Here is a 17,481-nt window from a genome sequence, read left to right on the forward strand (position 1 = left end):
GAGAGTCACTGTCTGAAGCTGATCCATGATTCATGGATGACTGAACTGGTTGAATCAAAGAAAAAATTACTTTTATGCTGGGTCTTTATTCTGTCACTTCTTTTGCTTGTGTGGGAGTTTGGGATGGAATGATTTGTTCAGTTTGAACTTTCTGTCTTTCTTCAGTTCAAATAGTTCACAAAATCAAATCACTATTCGGGCAAATTAAGACGATGAAACTCATGGATGCGTCCTGTGATATATCCAACTCTTGCGTCCCTCCCACATCTTCTTACAGAGAAGGCCATTGAGATGAGAGTGGTAAAGATCGACCACACTGCCCTGCACCCCCACCTGTTGGACATGAAGATCGGTCAGGGACGCTATGAGCAGGGCTTCTTCCCCCGCCTTCAGTCCGACGTGCTCTCCACTGGGCCAACCAGCAACAAGTGAGTATTTCACACTGCCTTTAACCTTTGTCTGTACTTGACTTGAGTCTGACTGCTGTTTTACAATGTTCATTGACACAGTTTTGTAATGTGTGTTGTCTTGTGTTACAGATGGACCAAGAGGAGCGCTCCTGCCCAGTGGAGGAGGAGGGATCGACAGAAGCAGCACGCTGAGCACCTTTATTTAGACAATGACCAGAGAGAGGTGAGAAGTCCCTGCTGTCTCAGCTCATATGCACACATATCGACTGCCTCAGCTTTGTTATCTTTGTTCACTTTTGCATGACCGTTTTCTCTCTTTGCTTTATTTTGACTTTGCTTTTATCATCTTGTTCACCCCCTGTTCACACGTTTGGTCACTTTCTTTCTTTCTCTCTCTTTGCCTGCCTGCCTCGTACTCACGCTCACACACTCTCAGCATGTAGAGTGTTTGTTTCCGGAGCTGCAGCTCCTGCTGTTTCTTGACTACTACTGGCTCTCGCAGTCCTACAAGCCCTGTCTAAAGTCGGTGACTGTGGATGTGGTATGTGTTAGTGTTCTGTGAGGTGTTAAGTTTTCACACTGGGATCACATGACGCGTCCACTCATGTGGTTTCTCTCTTTTAGCTCTTCACCTCCCTCTGCTCCCTCAAACACCAGCTGAGCTTTACCTAATTACCTAGAGAGAGTTGGTACTCATGAACATGAATTGAGTAGTAAAACAATATCTATTATATTGAAATCCTTTCAGTAATTATGCTTACAGGTCTACTCGATCACTAGTCACTCATTTTAAGTGTCAGTACACAAAAGAAAGTAAAGACAACAAAGTAAAGAAAATGTTCAGTGTAAGATCCAACTGGAGCTTTTGATCCAATTTAGCAGCTCTATCAGTTAGGTTGGTTTTGATACACAGCTTTTATATTGTCGTTTGGAGTGTAAGTTCAGCATCTTAAGGCTAAAGTGTAGATATTTACCACTGGTATAACACTGACTATACCAAATCTCTCAAAGCTTACTGCAAGAGGTAAACTGTGCAAGAAACAAAATATTTGACTTGTCACTTGTGAGACCTTTGAATCCCTTTTTAAAGCAGAAAGAAAAAAGGTAACCCATCATCAGATGGTGCATTAACTTCATCATTAGTCGACCTGTGGTTGAACTCTCTGTTATTCCCTTTCTACGTCGCAGTGAGATCGACTGTGTGGTTAAAGAAACATTTGTAAGAAACGTTGAAGTAATCTCCATTTGTGACGCTAGTGCTCAGTAGATTTCTTTGAAAAAGAACATCACAGTTTCCTTTTGTGGTTTGCTGTTACCTGACTGAATTCTGTGTGTCTTTTATCAGAAATACATCCAGGAAGCCAGAAACCTGGGCACGACCATCAGACAGCCCAAACTGTCGAACCTGTCACCTTCTGTCATCGCACAGACTAACTGGAAATTTGTTGAAGGATTGCTGAAAGAGTGCAGGAACAAGGTTTGTGCATGACTGACCTTTAGTTGTTCAGTTTGATCTGTTTGCAGCATTATTGTAGCTGACAAACTCACTGCATTTTATACTCATATATGGATATTTCGGCCTTTTAAGTTGGTTTTATACAAAATAACTTTGACGGAGTGCTGCAGTTCAAAGTAAATCATTGTCATTGAGAATTATACATCAAATCATTTTGAAAATACAAATGTTATGGAATCAAACCTTTCTTGAGAGCTACTGCTATCTCAACTAAGAAAGATATCATTAAAAACAAAAACATGAATTTGACAAAGTATAGTCAATACTATATAATATAGGCTGAAATTATATTCAGTTGGTTCATGTGTTTACATAGAGGAGAGGCTTGTTCTGAAGTTAGCTTATGAAACCCGAAATAATAAATACATCTTAGTTTTAGTTTAGTTTGATTGCTATATCATCAGACCTTAAAGTAACAGCAGAATGTGCTTTTTTTTTCTTTTTTTTTTTTCTGTTTATTTCCCTACAGACTAAGCGCATGCTAGTAGAGAAGATGGGTCGAGAGGCAGTAGAGTTGGGTCACGGAGAGGTCAGCATCACTGGTGTGGAGGAGAACACCCTGATTGCGAGTCTCTGTGACCTGCTGGAGAGGATCTGGAGCCATGGTCTGCAGGTTAAACAGGTCAGGAAGTCACTCTGTGCCTAGTTGAGTCCCAGCAGCTGGTTGTCAAACTCTCACAGCATTTAATGACCCTGGGTTATGCACTTTTTCTTTCAGGGTAAATCTGCCTTGTGGTCCCACCTGCTCCATTACCAGGAGAGCAAAGAGAAGAAGAATGCGACTCCAGGTGGTTTGGGACCTCCAGGTACAATTAAATACTAAAATCAGTTCACCTAATTAATTAATTGATGAAGAAAAAGGTGACTTTTGACCTAGAAAGTGCCTAACATCCTTCTTTCTACTGCAGGTTTCATCCATGATACCGAGAGACGCAAATCTGATGGTGGTGGATCAGCCTTGCCGCCTCTTAAAGTCTCTCTGATCCAGGACATGAGGTGAGGAAGGATGATGGTCATTTATGCATGAGCTTAAATGGCCATCTTGTTGTGAAGAAATGAATGATAAAGTCACTTTAGCAGATCTGTTACAGACATGTATGTATAACTGTACTTACAGAGAAAAGTAAGTTGGAGTAGTACTGCCCCCTTGTGGTAGACTGTCAAACAAAACCTACTCGGGGGTTCAAGCATTCACATGATAATTAAAGGTCATCAGTGGAAATCATGTGTGCAACTGCCAGTCTGCCCACATACAGAAACAACTACAATAAACAACAAATGATACTTTCCCAGAATTTCCCCTTTAGACTAAATATCCACTTTGAGTGACCTAATGTGTGTTTTTTCTTTGGTCAGTCATTCAGTCATTTAGTCATTAAATAATTATCTGAGATCCTCTATCAGATAAATACATACAGTGGTCTCTTTATTGGCTTCACTGTGTTTGTAAATAAATAAGTTAATTAGTTCTAGCAGTACTGTTTTCTTTTTTCCTAATTTGCCACTTAACTTGAGTTCAACTCTGACAGGAAATAAATCTTCAGAAAACAGTAACTGCTTTGTAAAAGTCTTGTTTCACACACAGACCAGTTAACTCTTCTTCGCCAAAGAGCTGTTATAATAATATTACTAATATATCATGTATAGATGTAATTAGCGATGTTCCGATACCATTTTTCCCCTCCCGATACCGATACTTGTGCTGTGGGTATTGGCCGATATCGAGTACCGATTTTTTTTTTTTTAAAAGGAAAAAAAAGAAAAAAATACTACGCCTGCATGATTGTGTTATGATTATCATTGTGGTAAAGCCTGGCTCAGGTTAAAGCCTTTGTAAAACATGAATGAATACAGCAAATGGAAACCATTTACTTTAAAATGTATTTTTAAATAGAACAGTATAAAAACAGTAGTGAATCGGAACAACTCTAGATGTAATGTAGCATTACAGTAATAGACATAAGGCAACTACCACAAGATTATATGTTGTGACACATTTTCAAGGCCACTCAAGTTTTAGTAACATAAACATTTCACATCATAGTGCAGAAGTTTAAAATGTTCTATCACAACATTAATCCAGATATTGTTTTACTTACTATGACTCCTAACTTAGTTCAAGACTACAGAAACTGAAACTGCCAAAATGTTTGTCACACTACTGCATTGAACAGCCAATATAATCACTACCATACTTATTATTATATTATAGTTTTTTACTATTGTATGGGAATTTTAAACATTTGATAGTTAGTAGTTGGCAGGTGATGTGACTGGAAATGAGGATAAAGAGAGCCAGGAGCATCCCAGACCTCAGGGTGTCCCAGTTTTCCCAGTACTTTTTATGTGATGTGTATATTCATACAAATGAAGATGGGAGCTCCTGCAGCATCAGCTGCGTGTTTGTGCTTCGCATGCTCGTTCGTGACCGTAGCCAGCGCTGTCGTCACGTCTGCTGTGCACAGCCAGAGTTGAGGAGTCAGGGTTTGTGTTGCGTGTGTAACAGCATGTTACTTCCAGCCTAATTACCAGACCCCCCGCCAGCCTGGCTGAGAACAGAGGAGGGGTTAACTCAGGGCACAAACACACACGTCTATGCACTGTGCCGATAGGTGGAGCCTCCTCTCCTCCTCCCCTCCTCCTCACTCATGCGAACATCTGACGGCAGGATCGTAAACATACTCTGACACACAAGCAACCATCACCCACCCATAATGAGTTTTAATAATTGATAGCATTATCTTAAAAGAGTAGATGTTTACACTGAAAAAAAGATGAATGTATGTTTGAATTAATCACATTTTAAGCATTTTTGATATGATGATAATATCTGATATTGGCAGTATCTGCTGTAATTTCTGGGTAAGAGGTCACAGTAATATTGGTGCATACAGTGGGTGTTTTCCTCTGTTACCATGGAGATAACGAGCAGGAAACTGGGTTACCTAATGTGAGTAGAGGGTGGAGACATGGAGGGGGGGGTGGAAGGTGGAGGAGGAGACATGAAGAGCTCTCAGAGAGCAGACGAGCTTATGGCACAGGTGAAGTGGAAGGGAATGTGTCTGGACATCAGAGGCATGATAGTGGCTCGGAGCGATGACACAGAGACCAGCTTTCACACTCAGGAGGTCCGCTGCGGTAAAATGCCACTGCAGAGGCAGACTGAGACAATGTTTCTGTCCATAACAGCAGTTTGGATCATTCAGTTAATGCTGCACAAATACAGCAGAAGTAATAAAACTAAGTCAGATTTTCTTTCTTCTAGTGCTGAAATGACTAGTCCATAAAACACTTTACTTTAAGTCAGTTAATAAATGCTTTATTACACACTATAATGTAGCATTTATAATAACTCTGTGGACACCCTGAAGTGGAGGCTGATATATAAACAGATAATTAATAAAACTATAATAAAACACAGGTGTTAAAATTTAAAATATGTCTTCACAGGAGAAGTTAGAATTTGTGTCAGATACTGCACATTAATAAACACAAAATAGTCCTTTTATCTGCTTCTAACCACATTGTAGTGTGTCTGTATAGTCATTACAAATGCTAAATGGGAGACTTAAAGTGTTACCATAAATTGACAGAAAATTAACAGTCATTTATCAAGTACAAAATATCTACAATTCACTGGTAGCAGCTTTTCAAATATATATATATACATGGGCATTATATATCATGTCATATCATCATTATCAAACTAAATCTATTTGAGTTTTTGATATGTGCGAACAAAATGAACACATTTAAGGCATCACCTTATTATCATCAACAAATGAATCAATAAAAAACAAAAGCATTAATGGCTGCCCTGAATGTTTGCTTTGTATCAGTTCAGACGATTGATTTTGTGCATTACAATATATGTATTCAGATCACTGTGGTGGCTCCACTTTTCCAATCTTACAAATTAAAAGTGTATCGACATCATTTTTTCAGAACTGATCTAAATAACAAAGTACTTGATCGATGTGTTGAGCTGATAACACTGAAATGAAACAACTGCATTATCTAAGCTTCGATAGCTTTTATCTGGTGTTCTAAGATGCATTTTTATAATCTTTATTGTTTGTAAATGATGTTAACTTTCTGCGTTTTCTATGCAGTATAATAGCAACAGCAACAGTACTAACAGTATTAGTTGTGGGGAAACAGACAAATAAGTTTGCACAATGAAGTTATCGATGATGCAAACAGTTTCAGTGAACTTTCAAAGATTTTATATTAAATGAATCTCCATTCCTGTGATGATTGTATAAGTTCCTCTGCTCTTCAGACTTCTGACCTCGTCATTTTATTTCCAGACATATTCAAAACATCAGTGAGATCAAGACCGACGTGGGCAAGGCCAGAGCTTGGGTTCGCCTCTCCATGGAGAAGAAGTTGCTCTCCAGACACCTGAAGCAGCTGCTGTCTGATCACGAGCTTACAAAGTGAGAAAAAACACCAAATGAGAAACACAACGGTCACAACAGTGAATCTGACATCACATCACATCTCATCTTTTATTTTCCCCAACTCATATTTGGTTGACCTCCTTTCTGAGCTTGTGGAGGAATGTCTGTGTCATGTAAAATTAAGATGATGCTTGATCTGCTCATCTTTAATACATGAACTCTTGAAATTGCAAAGCATCATACTGTAGTCCGCTGCAGCATCAATAATTCACAGCTCACTTCATAATTGATATGAGTGATGAACTGGGTCAGAGGGATTTCTGTCCGCTGTTGTCATTTCTTCTATTTTACACAAAGCAATAAACCCTTTGTTACCCATCAGTCGTCATGCTGCTGACACCGTTGAGTGTGTCCCCATTTTAATAATAACTGAAAGCATTGTTTGTTTATCTTCATGTTAGAAAACTGTACAAGCGATACGCCTTCCTGCGCTGTGATGACGAGAAAGAGCAGTTCCTCTACCATCTCCTGTCCTTCAATGCTGTGGACTACTTCTGTTTCACCAATGTCTTTACCACCATCAGTGAGTGCTACTTTGACGCTATGCAGCCTGATAACACCGCCAATAAACTCCCACATTGGTATTGATTTTTATTCTTGACTGAATGACATTTCTCTTCTCTCTGTCTCCCAGTGATCCCCTACCATGTGGTGGTTGTTCCCAGTAAGAAACTGGGAGGCTCCATGTTTACAGCCAACCCTTGGGTGTGTGTTTCTGGCGAGCTGGCTGAGACCGGGGTTCTGCAGGTCCCGAGGAATACTATGGAGATCACTTTTGAGGTTTGTGTTAAAACTGAAAGTGAGCAGTAATAATCCCTCTTTGCACAAGAAAACTGTGCATAACTACAATAGGTCAAAGTTGATCTTGGAAGTTTGCCTGTAAGCTGTGATGGATGTTTACAGCAGATAGTTTATGTCATAATTTGACTGTTTGTCTTTGTTTTGTCTTCGAGATAAATTTGGTAAAGTTTGTTTCTTGTTGCTTGCACAGCTGGTGTTTGAAGGACAGGTTTACCATTTTTAGGTCAGTCTTAAATCAAACAGCCAGGGCAAAAAATTTAAACAAACCCCTACTTTATGGGCCCCATCTTGCGGTCAGTGCGCGTGGTGCATGTGTCTTTGTTAGTTTTCCCCAGCGCAGTTGTCATTTTCTCGCCCTGCGCCCACGTTGTCTAAATAGCAAATGCACTTGCACCAGTCTGTCTATGGGCGTGTTGGTCTCAAAATGAGGTGTGGTCAGGTGCATTGGTGGCGCGTTGCTATTTTGAGGCAGAGGAAAGCGATTGCGCTACTGACCAAAAAAAAACAGGTCTAAAGTCACTGGCACATATTTCATTGTTATTTAAGGGGTGCATCATCAAGAGTCCAATATGCTGCTATATAGACGGGTGCGCTGCACGCAGACACTGAGCTTGTTACACACATGGACGCGCAGCAGCACACAAACATGCAAAACATTACAAATAAAAGGACCACAATGTGAATTCGTATTATGATGTACATCAACATATTGAAAATACATGTCATATTAGTTAGTCATAATATTTATCAGATTTAATTAAATCTGCGGACAGTCCCAACAACCTATGAAAGTCTGTAGCCTCTGAGATGCTGCACAGAGCGCAGTGCCATTACACACAGCCACTCACTGTTTATTAAATCAGCTGATGACACCAGACTGTTGCACACCTCTACACTCATCAGACTGGTTGGTTATATCTCCATATTTTTCCTTTATATGAATTAAATATGAGGTTAGCAGCTCATCAGCCAACTTTCCTTTCACAAAAGTAACTCATGTTATATTATTGAAATGCATTGCTGGGTAAATGCGCTGTTATAATAGCAATCTGCTAATGTGACAGCGGTCCTGGATATTAAAGGGAATGGAAGATGACACTCTGATTGGTTTACCGCGTGTTACGCCCAAAACACACCTATGTTTAATGAGGGGACTTAAGTCCATCCCTTTTAGACCATGCGCAGTGACCATTTTTCCACAGTTGAAATAGCAAAAGTGGATTTGGACACGCCCCAAAGGCACTTGCGCCACACGCTTCATGCCATGTGCTATAGATCGTTAAAATGGGGCCCTAAGTATATATGTACCACATTTAACCACTGAAACAGGTTTTGCTCCTGTTCGTACAGACCATTACAGGATTCCCTCCAAATGTTCTTACAGTTTAAGTGATGGGGGAAAAAATCTGCAGTCGTTGTTTTAAGCAAAAGTGTTTTTTTAGTTTATCTGAAGATAATATGAAGCTTGAAAATTCCTTGTTTGCATCTTGATGGACTGTTTTCCTGGAGTTGAGAGGATGTAACAAAAATTGTGAATTTGGCACTAAAAAGAGAGTCAATTTGAAAGATAACTTGATTGGACTAATTTCGGAGGCTGAAGCTTCATATTAGCTTCAAACTTTTAAATACATTTAGTTTCTGATGAAACATTGAAAGTGCGTTACAACCTTTTTTGGAGTTGAATGTGTACTTTCAGTATGACATTAACATGTGACCCTCTCTTTCAGTGCCAGAATCTGGGCAAACTGACCACCGTGCAGATGGGTCATGATAACACGGGGCTCTACGCAAAGTGGCTGGTGGAGTGTGTTATTGTCCGCAATGAGATCACCGGGCACACGTACAAGTAAGCAAACCTTCTGAGGAAAATGTGCCTAATATTGCTTTAAAATGATGTTTAGTTTAAAGAAAATGAACAAAATGTGTGTGTTGGGCAGGTTTCCGTGTGGCCGGTGGCTGGGGAAAGGTGTGGATGACGGCAGTCTGGAGAGGATCCTGGTAGGAGAGCTGATGACCCCCAGCACAGAGAATGATGAACGGATGTGCCGCACACCCCCAATGCAGCAGTCCCCCGGAATGATGAGGAGGTTTGTTACCATCTCGCCAAACAGCAAACCAAGTAAGTAACAAAACAGAGTAACCATAAATCATCTGGAGCTTACTCTAAATAAATCCTTTTTTTCCTACCTGACAGGAAGCATTTGTTTCCCCCGGATTATCTTTTTTACACCTCAGTTTAAGATTCAGCAGTTATTAATTCTCAGTTATCTGAGAAGCTGGAGACGACAGTGCTCCCTTTTTTGTGTAATCACTGGTGTTTAAAGTCTTGTTCCTAATACCTTCAGTGGTAAAAATTGATACGCATGAAAAAGAAAACACAAAGAAAAATAGATAAAACGAGGCTGGGGGATTTTTCCTCCCTCAGACTTCTCATATTGTCTTACAGCATCTTTTTTTCCCCTTCCCTTCCAGAGTTAAACACAGGTCAGATCCAGGAGGGAGTGGGAGAGGCCATCAATGGGATTGTGAAGCACTTCCACAAACCGGAGAAGGAGGTGAGAGACGGCAGTCTAGACAGGCCCCAACATGTAGTTCTATTATTCATCACGAATGACGAGAAGCAGCTTTCTCCTCTGGTGGTCTCTGAGCCCCTCAGTAACTCAGTAACAGGCTGTGTGGTATAATTCAGATTATTAATGTGTTGTACATCGGTCTTGAGCTTTTTTTTTCTGGCTTTAAATGATGCCTGTTTTTTTTTTTAAGAGACTAATATAAAATTGATCTTGAGGTGATAATTGAGATTCAAAGGAGATTTTTAAAGCACATTGTAACTGAACAGTTGATTGCAGGTTTTAGGAGTCACTGTGTAGTCAGAGAACAAAGAGGTTTTACAGGGAAATCCCCGTCACTGTTTCTCCACCTGTTAATACAATGTGGAAGGACACTGCTAAGGAAAAATGATGTTTCAAAATTTAAATGCACTTGATATTCTGTTGTTACGTTTGGTTGTGTCTTTGCACCTCAGTCCTCTTTCTCTGCATCATATTGACAAGTTTGGTTGGTATTTTAATGAGCTGTTTTTAGATGAAGAGTTTTCCTGTTTCTCCTCTTCACAGAGAGGCAGCCTGACTCTTCTCCTCTGTGGGGAGTATGGCCTTGTTTGGGCTCTGGAGCAAGTTTTCCAGCACGGTTTTAAATCACCTCGACTCTTTAAGAATGTTTTCATCTGGGACTTCTTGGGTAAAACCATCAGCAGTTTAAGTCGTATTCACATTTATACTACTTGGTAGTTATGTGGTAATTAATGTGTCTCCTAATTAAATTTTGCTTTTACAGAAAAGGCACAAGTGTACTTTGAAAGTGCGGAGCAGCGAGAGGTGGCTTCGGATGAAAACTGGCAAAGCAGAGTGCGCCACTTCTGCCGCTTCATGCGCGCCATCAACAATACGTCCAGGAACATCGGCAAGGATGGAAAGTTCCAGATGCTCGTTTGTCTGGGTTCAAGGTAGGCAGGAAACACTCCTATTAACCTGATAAAACTGATTTATATGTAGAGAACAACCTAAATATGACAAGAAGAGTTAGAGTGTTGAGGGTCTGGGATACAAAGCTGTCCTCCCTGTCTGTAGTTAAGAGGGGCTGTTCTGTATCTGATACTGGATCATGACCTGCAGGGGTCAAGTGAACATGATCTCTCCTCTGAGGATTCGTGAAGTATCAGATATTTCATTGTTTCCTTTAGCTCTCCTTCTCTGACGGTCGTTACTGTTCCTCGCCACTACACTTAGTCAATTCATAGATTAACTGACTGAGAAAAAATTAATCTGCAACAACATTGCTTAATGATGAATTGTTTAAGTAATTTCATCGAGCAGAACATGCCAAATAGCTCATTCCAGCTTCTCAATTGTGAATATTTGCTGCTTTTCATGGTTTTATATCACTGTACATTGAATGAGTTTGTATTTTTTAATGTTGGGTAGACAAAATAAGCTATTTGAAGATGTTACCTTAGACTCTGGGTAATTGTGAAGTGCATTTTATACACTAAACAATTGATTAGTGTTAGTATTATTATTATTATTATTATTATTATTATTATCATATGCTAGATACATCTATAAGGAAAATGATCATTAGTTTGCAACCTTACTTTGTACATTTTTATGAGGCCTATATAGACTAAGGGATTTTTTAATTACAGTATAAAGTAATTTGTCTATGAAACTCGCTTTTCTGCAACAGTGGTTTTAAATTATTCTTATTAGAAAAACACAGTGTGCAGTAATTTAGTGGGATGTTGTGCTGACTCCACGTGTATGTGTGTTTATCTCAGGGACCATTTGCTGCACCACTGGATCGCTCTGCTCGCTGACTGTCCAATCACTGCTCAGATGTATGAGGACACCGCACTGATCAAGGACCGGTCATTGGTAAACTCTCTGATCAGAGTACTACAGACTCTGCAGGAGTTCAACATCACCCTGGAGGCTTCGCTCGTCAAAGGCGTCGGTATCTAAACCAAACCAGCCTCCCACCGGTTGTACCTGACCAGGAAGAGCACTGGGGACCACTTAAAAGATTAACTGAACCTTTTATATGCAGGAACAGACTTGAACAAAGGACATCTTCTGGCTTATATTAAAGCTACTGTTACATTTGCCATATATTAAGTGCAATGAGCCTTTTAAGACATGTTGTTATTTTTATCCTCAATGATGTTGCCATTAGATGTTTCAAATATGTTTTCTATTATGAACCATGATTTTCACAATATTGACGATGACCTACTTGTGCTAAAATGTTTTATTGAAAGCTAAATATTTTCATTGTTACCGTGAACTGCTGACAATGGCTATATTTAAGGGAAAGCGGAGATCAAAACTGTTAATATATTTTCAGAGAAAAACAGTATTATTTTGTTAAATCAGTCAGGTTGCTTGCTCTGTCGTCAACTCAGATTCCAATGTCATAATGCAGAGCTTAAAGCAAATGATGTAGAAGTATGCTTTATAAGTATGTGTATGACGGTAGAGACGGTGACGTGTGGAAGGTTGACTCACCTACATAGGAATTAAAAAGGCTGATACATTTAAGGCCTTTCTTTGGGAAATGTACTCGTATGCAAATCTTTTACATGGAATACCTTCAGCAGAGAAAAGGATGCTTCTTGCATGATACTGTGTGGCTTCAGCCTGAATCCAGCAACCGACGGTGGATTCTGTCGGATAAAAGAAAAAACCCTGTTATCTGTTTGTGCTCAACACACAAGTTCTCCGAGAGATGCTCGACTTAGTTCTCTCTGGTTCACGACGACAGCCTTCATGTAAATACCTCCAACCGGCCCTTTCCTCGACCACCATCTGCCACTCTGTCTGCCCTCCTCTCTGAACAACAACAGTGTCTTTGTAGACTCCTCGTGATGAAGGGCGAACTCCTGCTTGTCTGCTAAAGGACTGCTCTTTCCCCTGCCTGATTTTTGTCGTCATGGTTTCTTGCTATGCAATATCCTCAAGAGAAAATGTAAACCTCCTAAAAACTCTACATCGGTGGTCTCTTGAGGTATTACTGGGCCCTCCTCCATTACATTGAACTGAACTGTGCAGAACAAGAGATTTGATATGTGAAGGACTTCTTTTCTGTGCCAACAATGTCTGGAACGACTGTGTTGTACTCGTCCGTGTACGACCCACACATGAGCATCTTGGGAGATATATATTTTTGTTTTCCAATACTGTTGTACATTTATTGACATAGCTGTGTAATGTAGTGTTTACTAAGTGAGCAACAGTGTACAGTGTAAAAATATATTAAGAATAAAGCATCTGTAATGCGTTAAAGTGAATTTAATTGTTTTAGTGTTGAGTAGTTGTCAGCAGTAGAAATATTCATGACTGTACTTACTGCTTTGACTGCATTACTTGAATATTTTAATTTTAAGCTACTTTATGGTTCTTATATACATTTATTTGACAGATATAATTATCAGTTACCTTACAAATCAAGATATTACAGACAAAACATGAGCTTATAAAATATGTTGAATAGTTATATACTGTATTAAACAGACTACAGTATATCAAGGGATTTAGTGTTGGTTGATTAACAGAAAATGTATCTGCAACAATTATAATATATGTCTGGCAAAACAAGCAATTTAAATATGTCACTGTGGGGTCTGTGAAATTATATATTTTTATTAACTATTTTAAGATTATTTGGCAGATTCTTTGATAATGAAAATAATCTATGAATAAATTATGAAGTGCTACCTTAACATTAAATGATTGACAATATTCAAATGTTATGATTTATAATAGCACAACATTTCTACATTACTTTGATTTGGAAACTTTAGGTGCATTTTGCTCAAAACAGTTTTACTGCAGAACTTGTAATTGAGTATTTCTACAGAATTTAGTTGCTACTTTTATTGAAGTAGTAAAACGATTCATATACTTTCAGCACCCGCTAATAAAGATGTATATTCTCTACTTTCTCAGCTGAGAAAAATGTAAACAAACTCGTTCGCGCCATGTCGAGTAACTGTTTTTTTTTAAAGCCTTGGGCCAGGTGGCTGATGGGACTTTGAGTTCAAAATGAAGCCGTTAATTACTGGCGACATGGAGATCTCCCGCTCGTGAACTACACCTTCCGGCATTCAGCATGCCAGAGGAGAACTCGAGGTGGACAGTGATTGGCTGAACTCAGGTTCAAACCCAGCGGCTGCACTCCTTATATGGTCATTGTACGTTCAGCCGATTCATTCCGGCTTTTTATGCTAATGAGATGCTAATGAGCAGCTGTATGCAGCCGTAGTAAGAGCATGCGCAGTGCGTTCAAAGAATACGGTGAAGATTCAAAGTTTTTGTTCAGTAAGTGTCCTCTTTTCTCTCCTCCTGTGTATCTTACAACTTTCATTTGTCAGACGTAGCATGCTTGTTTTGTGTGATGAGACTAGTAGTGATGTGGTGTTACCTTAACCGTTGCTAGATAACGCGTACAAAGACTCGACCACCGGATAACGTGGAAGTGAACGGGAGCGTGGCGTGGTGATGGTAGCCAGCATGCTAACAGCTAACAACAATGAGCCGTATTTGGCGCTCTAGCGGGCAAAAGTTTAAATTTAAAGGGGGAGGATGCTTGCATCGCAACTTTTCACATTGTGTTGAAAATACTGACACCGTAAACGAGTCGTGCCAAGTTGATAATCGTGTGTTAATTATCCACGCGTGTTGCACATATATTTGAGCGAGTAGCCCCGGTAGCTTTTTGTTTGTTCACTCCAGAAAAGCTGCCGCTGCTGCCCGCTTTTTGTCCCGAGGTTACCCCGCAAACACTCAACTCAACACAGCGGTGTATATAACATCAACTCTTTTGAAGTGTCGGTGCCTCAGCAAATGGCTAAAATTTACAGTTTATTGAGCACCTTGAAGCAAAGTAAAACCGAGGTCTGGTAACGTTACTTATAAACGCGGTGTTACGTTTACCGTGCAGTGTGTTTGACAGTTTAGACCTTTATCTGCTGCTGATGCACCAAATTTTACTCACTTGATGCTAATTATGTGCTTATTTACAATAAAACAGTGATCAGTAGCTTATATTTTTGAATTAAAGTCAATATTGTGTATTTTTTTAGCCTGTTCCCGTTCCCGCTACTGACACTTGGATGCATGGATATCGCCGCTTTCACTTTTGTTAACTTATTTCTGATTTTCATCTGACTGTGCACTTGAGTGTGTTTGTGTATTTATGCGTGCTTAATGCATGTCTTTCTTTTGTTTAAATTACGGGTTTACGCGGCTGGTTTCTTGCATGTCTGTCTGTGTGTATTTGCGTGTGGGGACCGCCCCCTTCTCAGTAGTAAAAGCACGGCTGTCTGCAGACATCCACGATGGATATCACGGTGGTCCGGGACTGAGGCAATGGCTGATCTCTGTTTTTCATTTGCAGGTTTTTTGCTTTAACTCTGACCGACTATGTTTGGCTTTCACAAGTCAAAGATCTACCGGAGTAACGACGGCTGCTGCATCTGCAAGACCAAGTCCTCCAGTTCACGCTTCACAGACAGCAGTCGATATGAAGAAACATTCAGGCTCTGCTTTGGGTAAAATATCTCATTCACTCATATCGTCCGTTTGTCTTGCTTCAGCGTGGGTGGGTGTGTGTGTGAGAGAATAGATTTCATTCACTGCAAAAACTCCCCTAATTGAAACGGTGCATACTTTTCTTTGAACTTGTGACATTTGATCATTACAAGAAAGAAAATTTGGGTGAGGACACGTGACTTAATTTTCTGTAAATAATCTATTTAATGAAATCAAACCTTTTTAAAAGTAAATTTAAAAAAAGTTGTGTAAAGGCTTCTTATAATGAATGAACCATAAGAAATTCAAATTAAAGCTGCTTAAAACGAGATTATTTGTCTTTAAAGTCACCTTAGTTTATGAGTTGTTGTGTATCTGGTGCCTACCCTTTTTAATTAATTAATAACTTCAAACACTTCAGTTGTGATCTGATTTCTGAAATAAGCAAAAACCATCTTGTTTTGATAGTCATGTGATAACAGTGCCGTTCACTTTTCATACTATTACAATTTAAGATCAGTTGCCTTGAGTGATAACTGGTAGTGCATGTGGTGCTCAAAAAGAGTGTTTGTCTTTGATTTGTTTGTTTTTTGAATAAGAAGGGGGGTGTTAACCATCCTAAAATAAGATACAACTTTCCTGACCTTTTTATTTTTTCGCAGTGTTTAGGGTGTGAGTCATTGTACTTTTCATGGTACTTGATTGTGTGTGTGTTTTTGTTTATTTGTTAAGGTTGTCAGAGGATCGTGTTGGAGACATCTGCAACGCCTGTGTGTTACTGGTGAAGAGGTGGAAGAAGCTGCCTAATGGCTCCAAGAAGAACTGGAACCATGTAAGTCATGTATACTCTCTGCAGTGTCGTTAGATGCATTTTTGTTTAATTTCCATGTTAAGTAAAGCTTTAAATTGACATGACCTGATACAGGTGGTGGATGCCAGAGCTGGACCGGGCTTCAAGGTGACAAAACCCAAGAAGATCAAGAACAGTGATGGGAAGAAGAAAAGCAAGCTAAAGAAGCTTCACAAGTTAAAGAGACTAAGTACGTTGTTTAAAAATGTCTTTACTTCTACAGTGTTAACTATATGTGAGGAGTTAGTTTAAAGAAACTTTCTCTGATTTGTTGTTGATGTGCTTCGAAAAGAGCACATGTTGTCATTGACAACAACCACATTTCACTTTGTCAGTCTGTGTTTTGAGTGTTAATCTAACAGCTGAATTAAAAATGGCTGTAGAGCAGCATCTTGTGGCTCTTTATATTAGCGCATGCCCTAAAACTGCAGAGGAGTGTGGTTCATGTTAGAGCTGCAGTAATAAGTCTGTTATTAGAAAAGCAATTGGCAACAATTTTGATTAAAAATTAATAGTTTGGTTGTTTTTGAGGCTAAAATGCCAAAAACTGATTCCACCTTCTATAATGCAAAAATGTGTTCTTTGTCCTCTGACAGTATTTTTTTTTTTTGTTCTGGGCTGTTTATTGGACGAACAAGCAGTGTGAACGTATCATTTTAAACTAAGAATAAAGTTTATTGATTAAAATAATTGGCAGATTAATCAATTAAGGAGCATAATTGGTAATGTCCCTGTAGTTTTAATCTGGACTGTTTATTGAAAACAATTAATGATAGGCAGCAGATTACCAAATGTATCTGATGACTGATGTGTTAAATGTTGGGTTTTGTTTTCTAAGCAGACTCAGATGCCCACAGTACGACCTCCAGTGTGTCTCCTGCCCAGTCACCCAGCTACAGCAACCAATCAGATGACGGCTCAGACATCGAGTCCAAACAGAGACGCTCAACTCCGTCTATCTTCTCTTTCTTGGACCGTTCCTACTGGAAAAGGTAAGTAAACTTAATTTATTCTTATTAGACGACATGATGGGACAAGTTTAAACTGATTAATCTTCTTCATATGTTAAATAACTTTGATATTTTCTGTAGGCAAAAGGTGTGCTGCGGAATTGTTTACAAGGGGCGATTTGGAGAGGTGATCATCGACCCTCGACTTTTCAAGCCCTGCTGCAGCTCCAGAAAACAGAGCACACTGGCATCAACGCAAGTGGCCACACACCTTCCAGACACACTTCCTCCACAGCTCCCCGAAGACATTAAAGAAACCTGGTGATTGCTTTTGTTGAATCCTTCTGTCGGGTTATCCATGGCATTCACCTGGATTTGTCTCCAGTGGCAGACTCCCTATTTTC

The 17,481-nt window shown here is 39.5% G+C and overlaps 2 protein-coding genes across 3 annotated transcripts in view; both read left to right on the plus strand.

Annotated features, from left to right (window-relative positions):
• Positions 1–12,307, plus strand: part of dennd5a (DENN/MADD domain containing 5A) — a 38,440-nt gene extending 26,133 nt beyond the window's left edge. For both annotated transcript variants that reach the window (XM_053335214.1, XM_053335285.1), the window contains 15 exons: positions 278–428; positions 540–633; positions 1,756–1,887; positions 2,396–2,548; positions 2,645–2,732; positions 2,835–2,922; positions 6,237–6,365; positions 6,791–6,912; positions 7,024–7,169; positions 8,918–9,036; positions 9,128–9,309; positions 9,663–9,745; positions 10,307–10,430; positions 10,527–10,695; positions 11,527–12,307. In XM_053335214.1, the coding sequence (XP_053191189.1) occupies positions 278–428; positions 540–633; positions 1,756–1,887; positions 2,396–2,548; positions 2,645–2,732; positions 2,835–2,922; positions 6,237–6,365; positions 6,791–6,912; positions 7,024–7,169; positions 8,918–9,036; positions 9,128–9,309; positions 9,663–9,745; positions 10,307–10,430; positions 10,527–10,695; positions 11,527–11,710 (1,964 nt within the window). In that variant the 3' untranslated portion in view covers positions 11,711–12,307. The remainder of the gene's footprint in view (positions 1–277; positions 429–539; positions 634–1,755; positions 1,888–2,395; positions 2,549–2,644; positions 2,733–2,834; positions 2,923–6,236; positions 6,366–6,790; positions 6,913–7,023; positions 7,170–8,917; positions 9,037–9,127; positions 9,310–9,662; positions 9,746–10,306; positions 10,431–10,526; positions 10,696–11,526) is intronic.
• Positions 12,308–14,043: 1,736 nt separating this feature from the next.
• sinhcafl (SIN3-HDAC complex associated factor, like) lies at positions 14,044–17,481 on the plus strand. Its single transcript, XM_053335519.1, has 5 exons — positions 14,044–14,065; positions 15,144–15,297; positions 16,010–16,109; positions 16,203–16,317; positions 16,969–17,481. Exons 2-5 carry the CDS (start codon positions 15,170–15,172, stop codon positions 17,121–17,123), a joined length of 498 nt encoding a protein of 165 aa, XP_053191494.1. The 5' UTR covers positions 14,044–14,065; positions 15,144–15,169; the 3' UTR covers positions 17,124–17,481.

The sequence above is a fragment of the Scomber japonicus genome, chromosome 1 (genome assembly GCF_027409825.1).
Source record: "Scomber japonicus isolate fScoJap1 chromosome 1, fScoJap1.pri, whole genome shotgun sequence".
In the NCBI taxonomy this organism is placed as follows: Eukaryota; Metazoa; Chordata; class Actinopteri; order Scombriformes; family Scombridae; genus Scomber; species Scomber japonicus.

Bases quoted from the DNA above. Each gene is read 5' to 3' on its own strand.
- sinhcafl (XM_053335519.1), top strand. From the start codon at position 15,170: ATGTTTGGCTTTCACAAGTCAAAGATCTACCGGAGTAACGACGGCTGC. The intron at 15,298-16,009 runs GTAAAATATCTC...TTATTTGTTAAG, and splicing joins ACATTCAGGCTCTGCTTTGG to GTTGTCAGAGGATCGTGTTG. The intron at 16,318-16,968 runs GTACGTTGTTTA...TTTTCTAAGCAG, and splicing joins TCACAAGTTAAAGAGACTAA to ACTCAGATGCCCACAGTACG.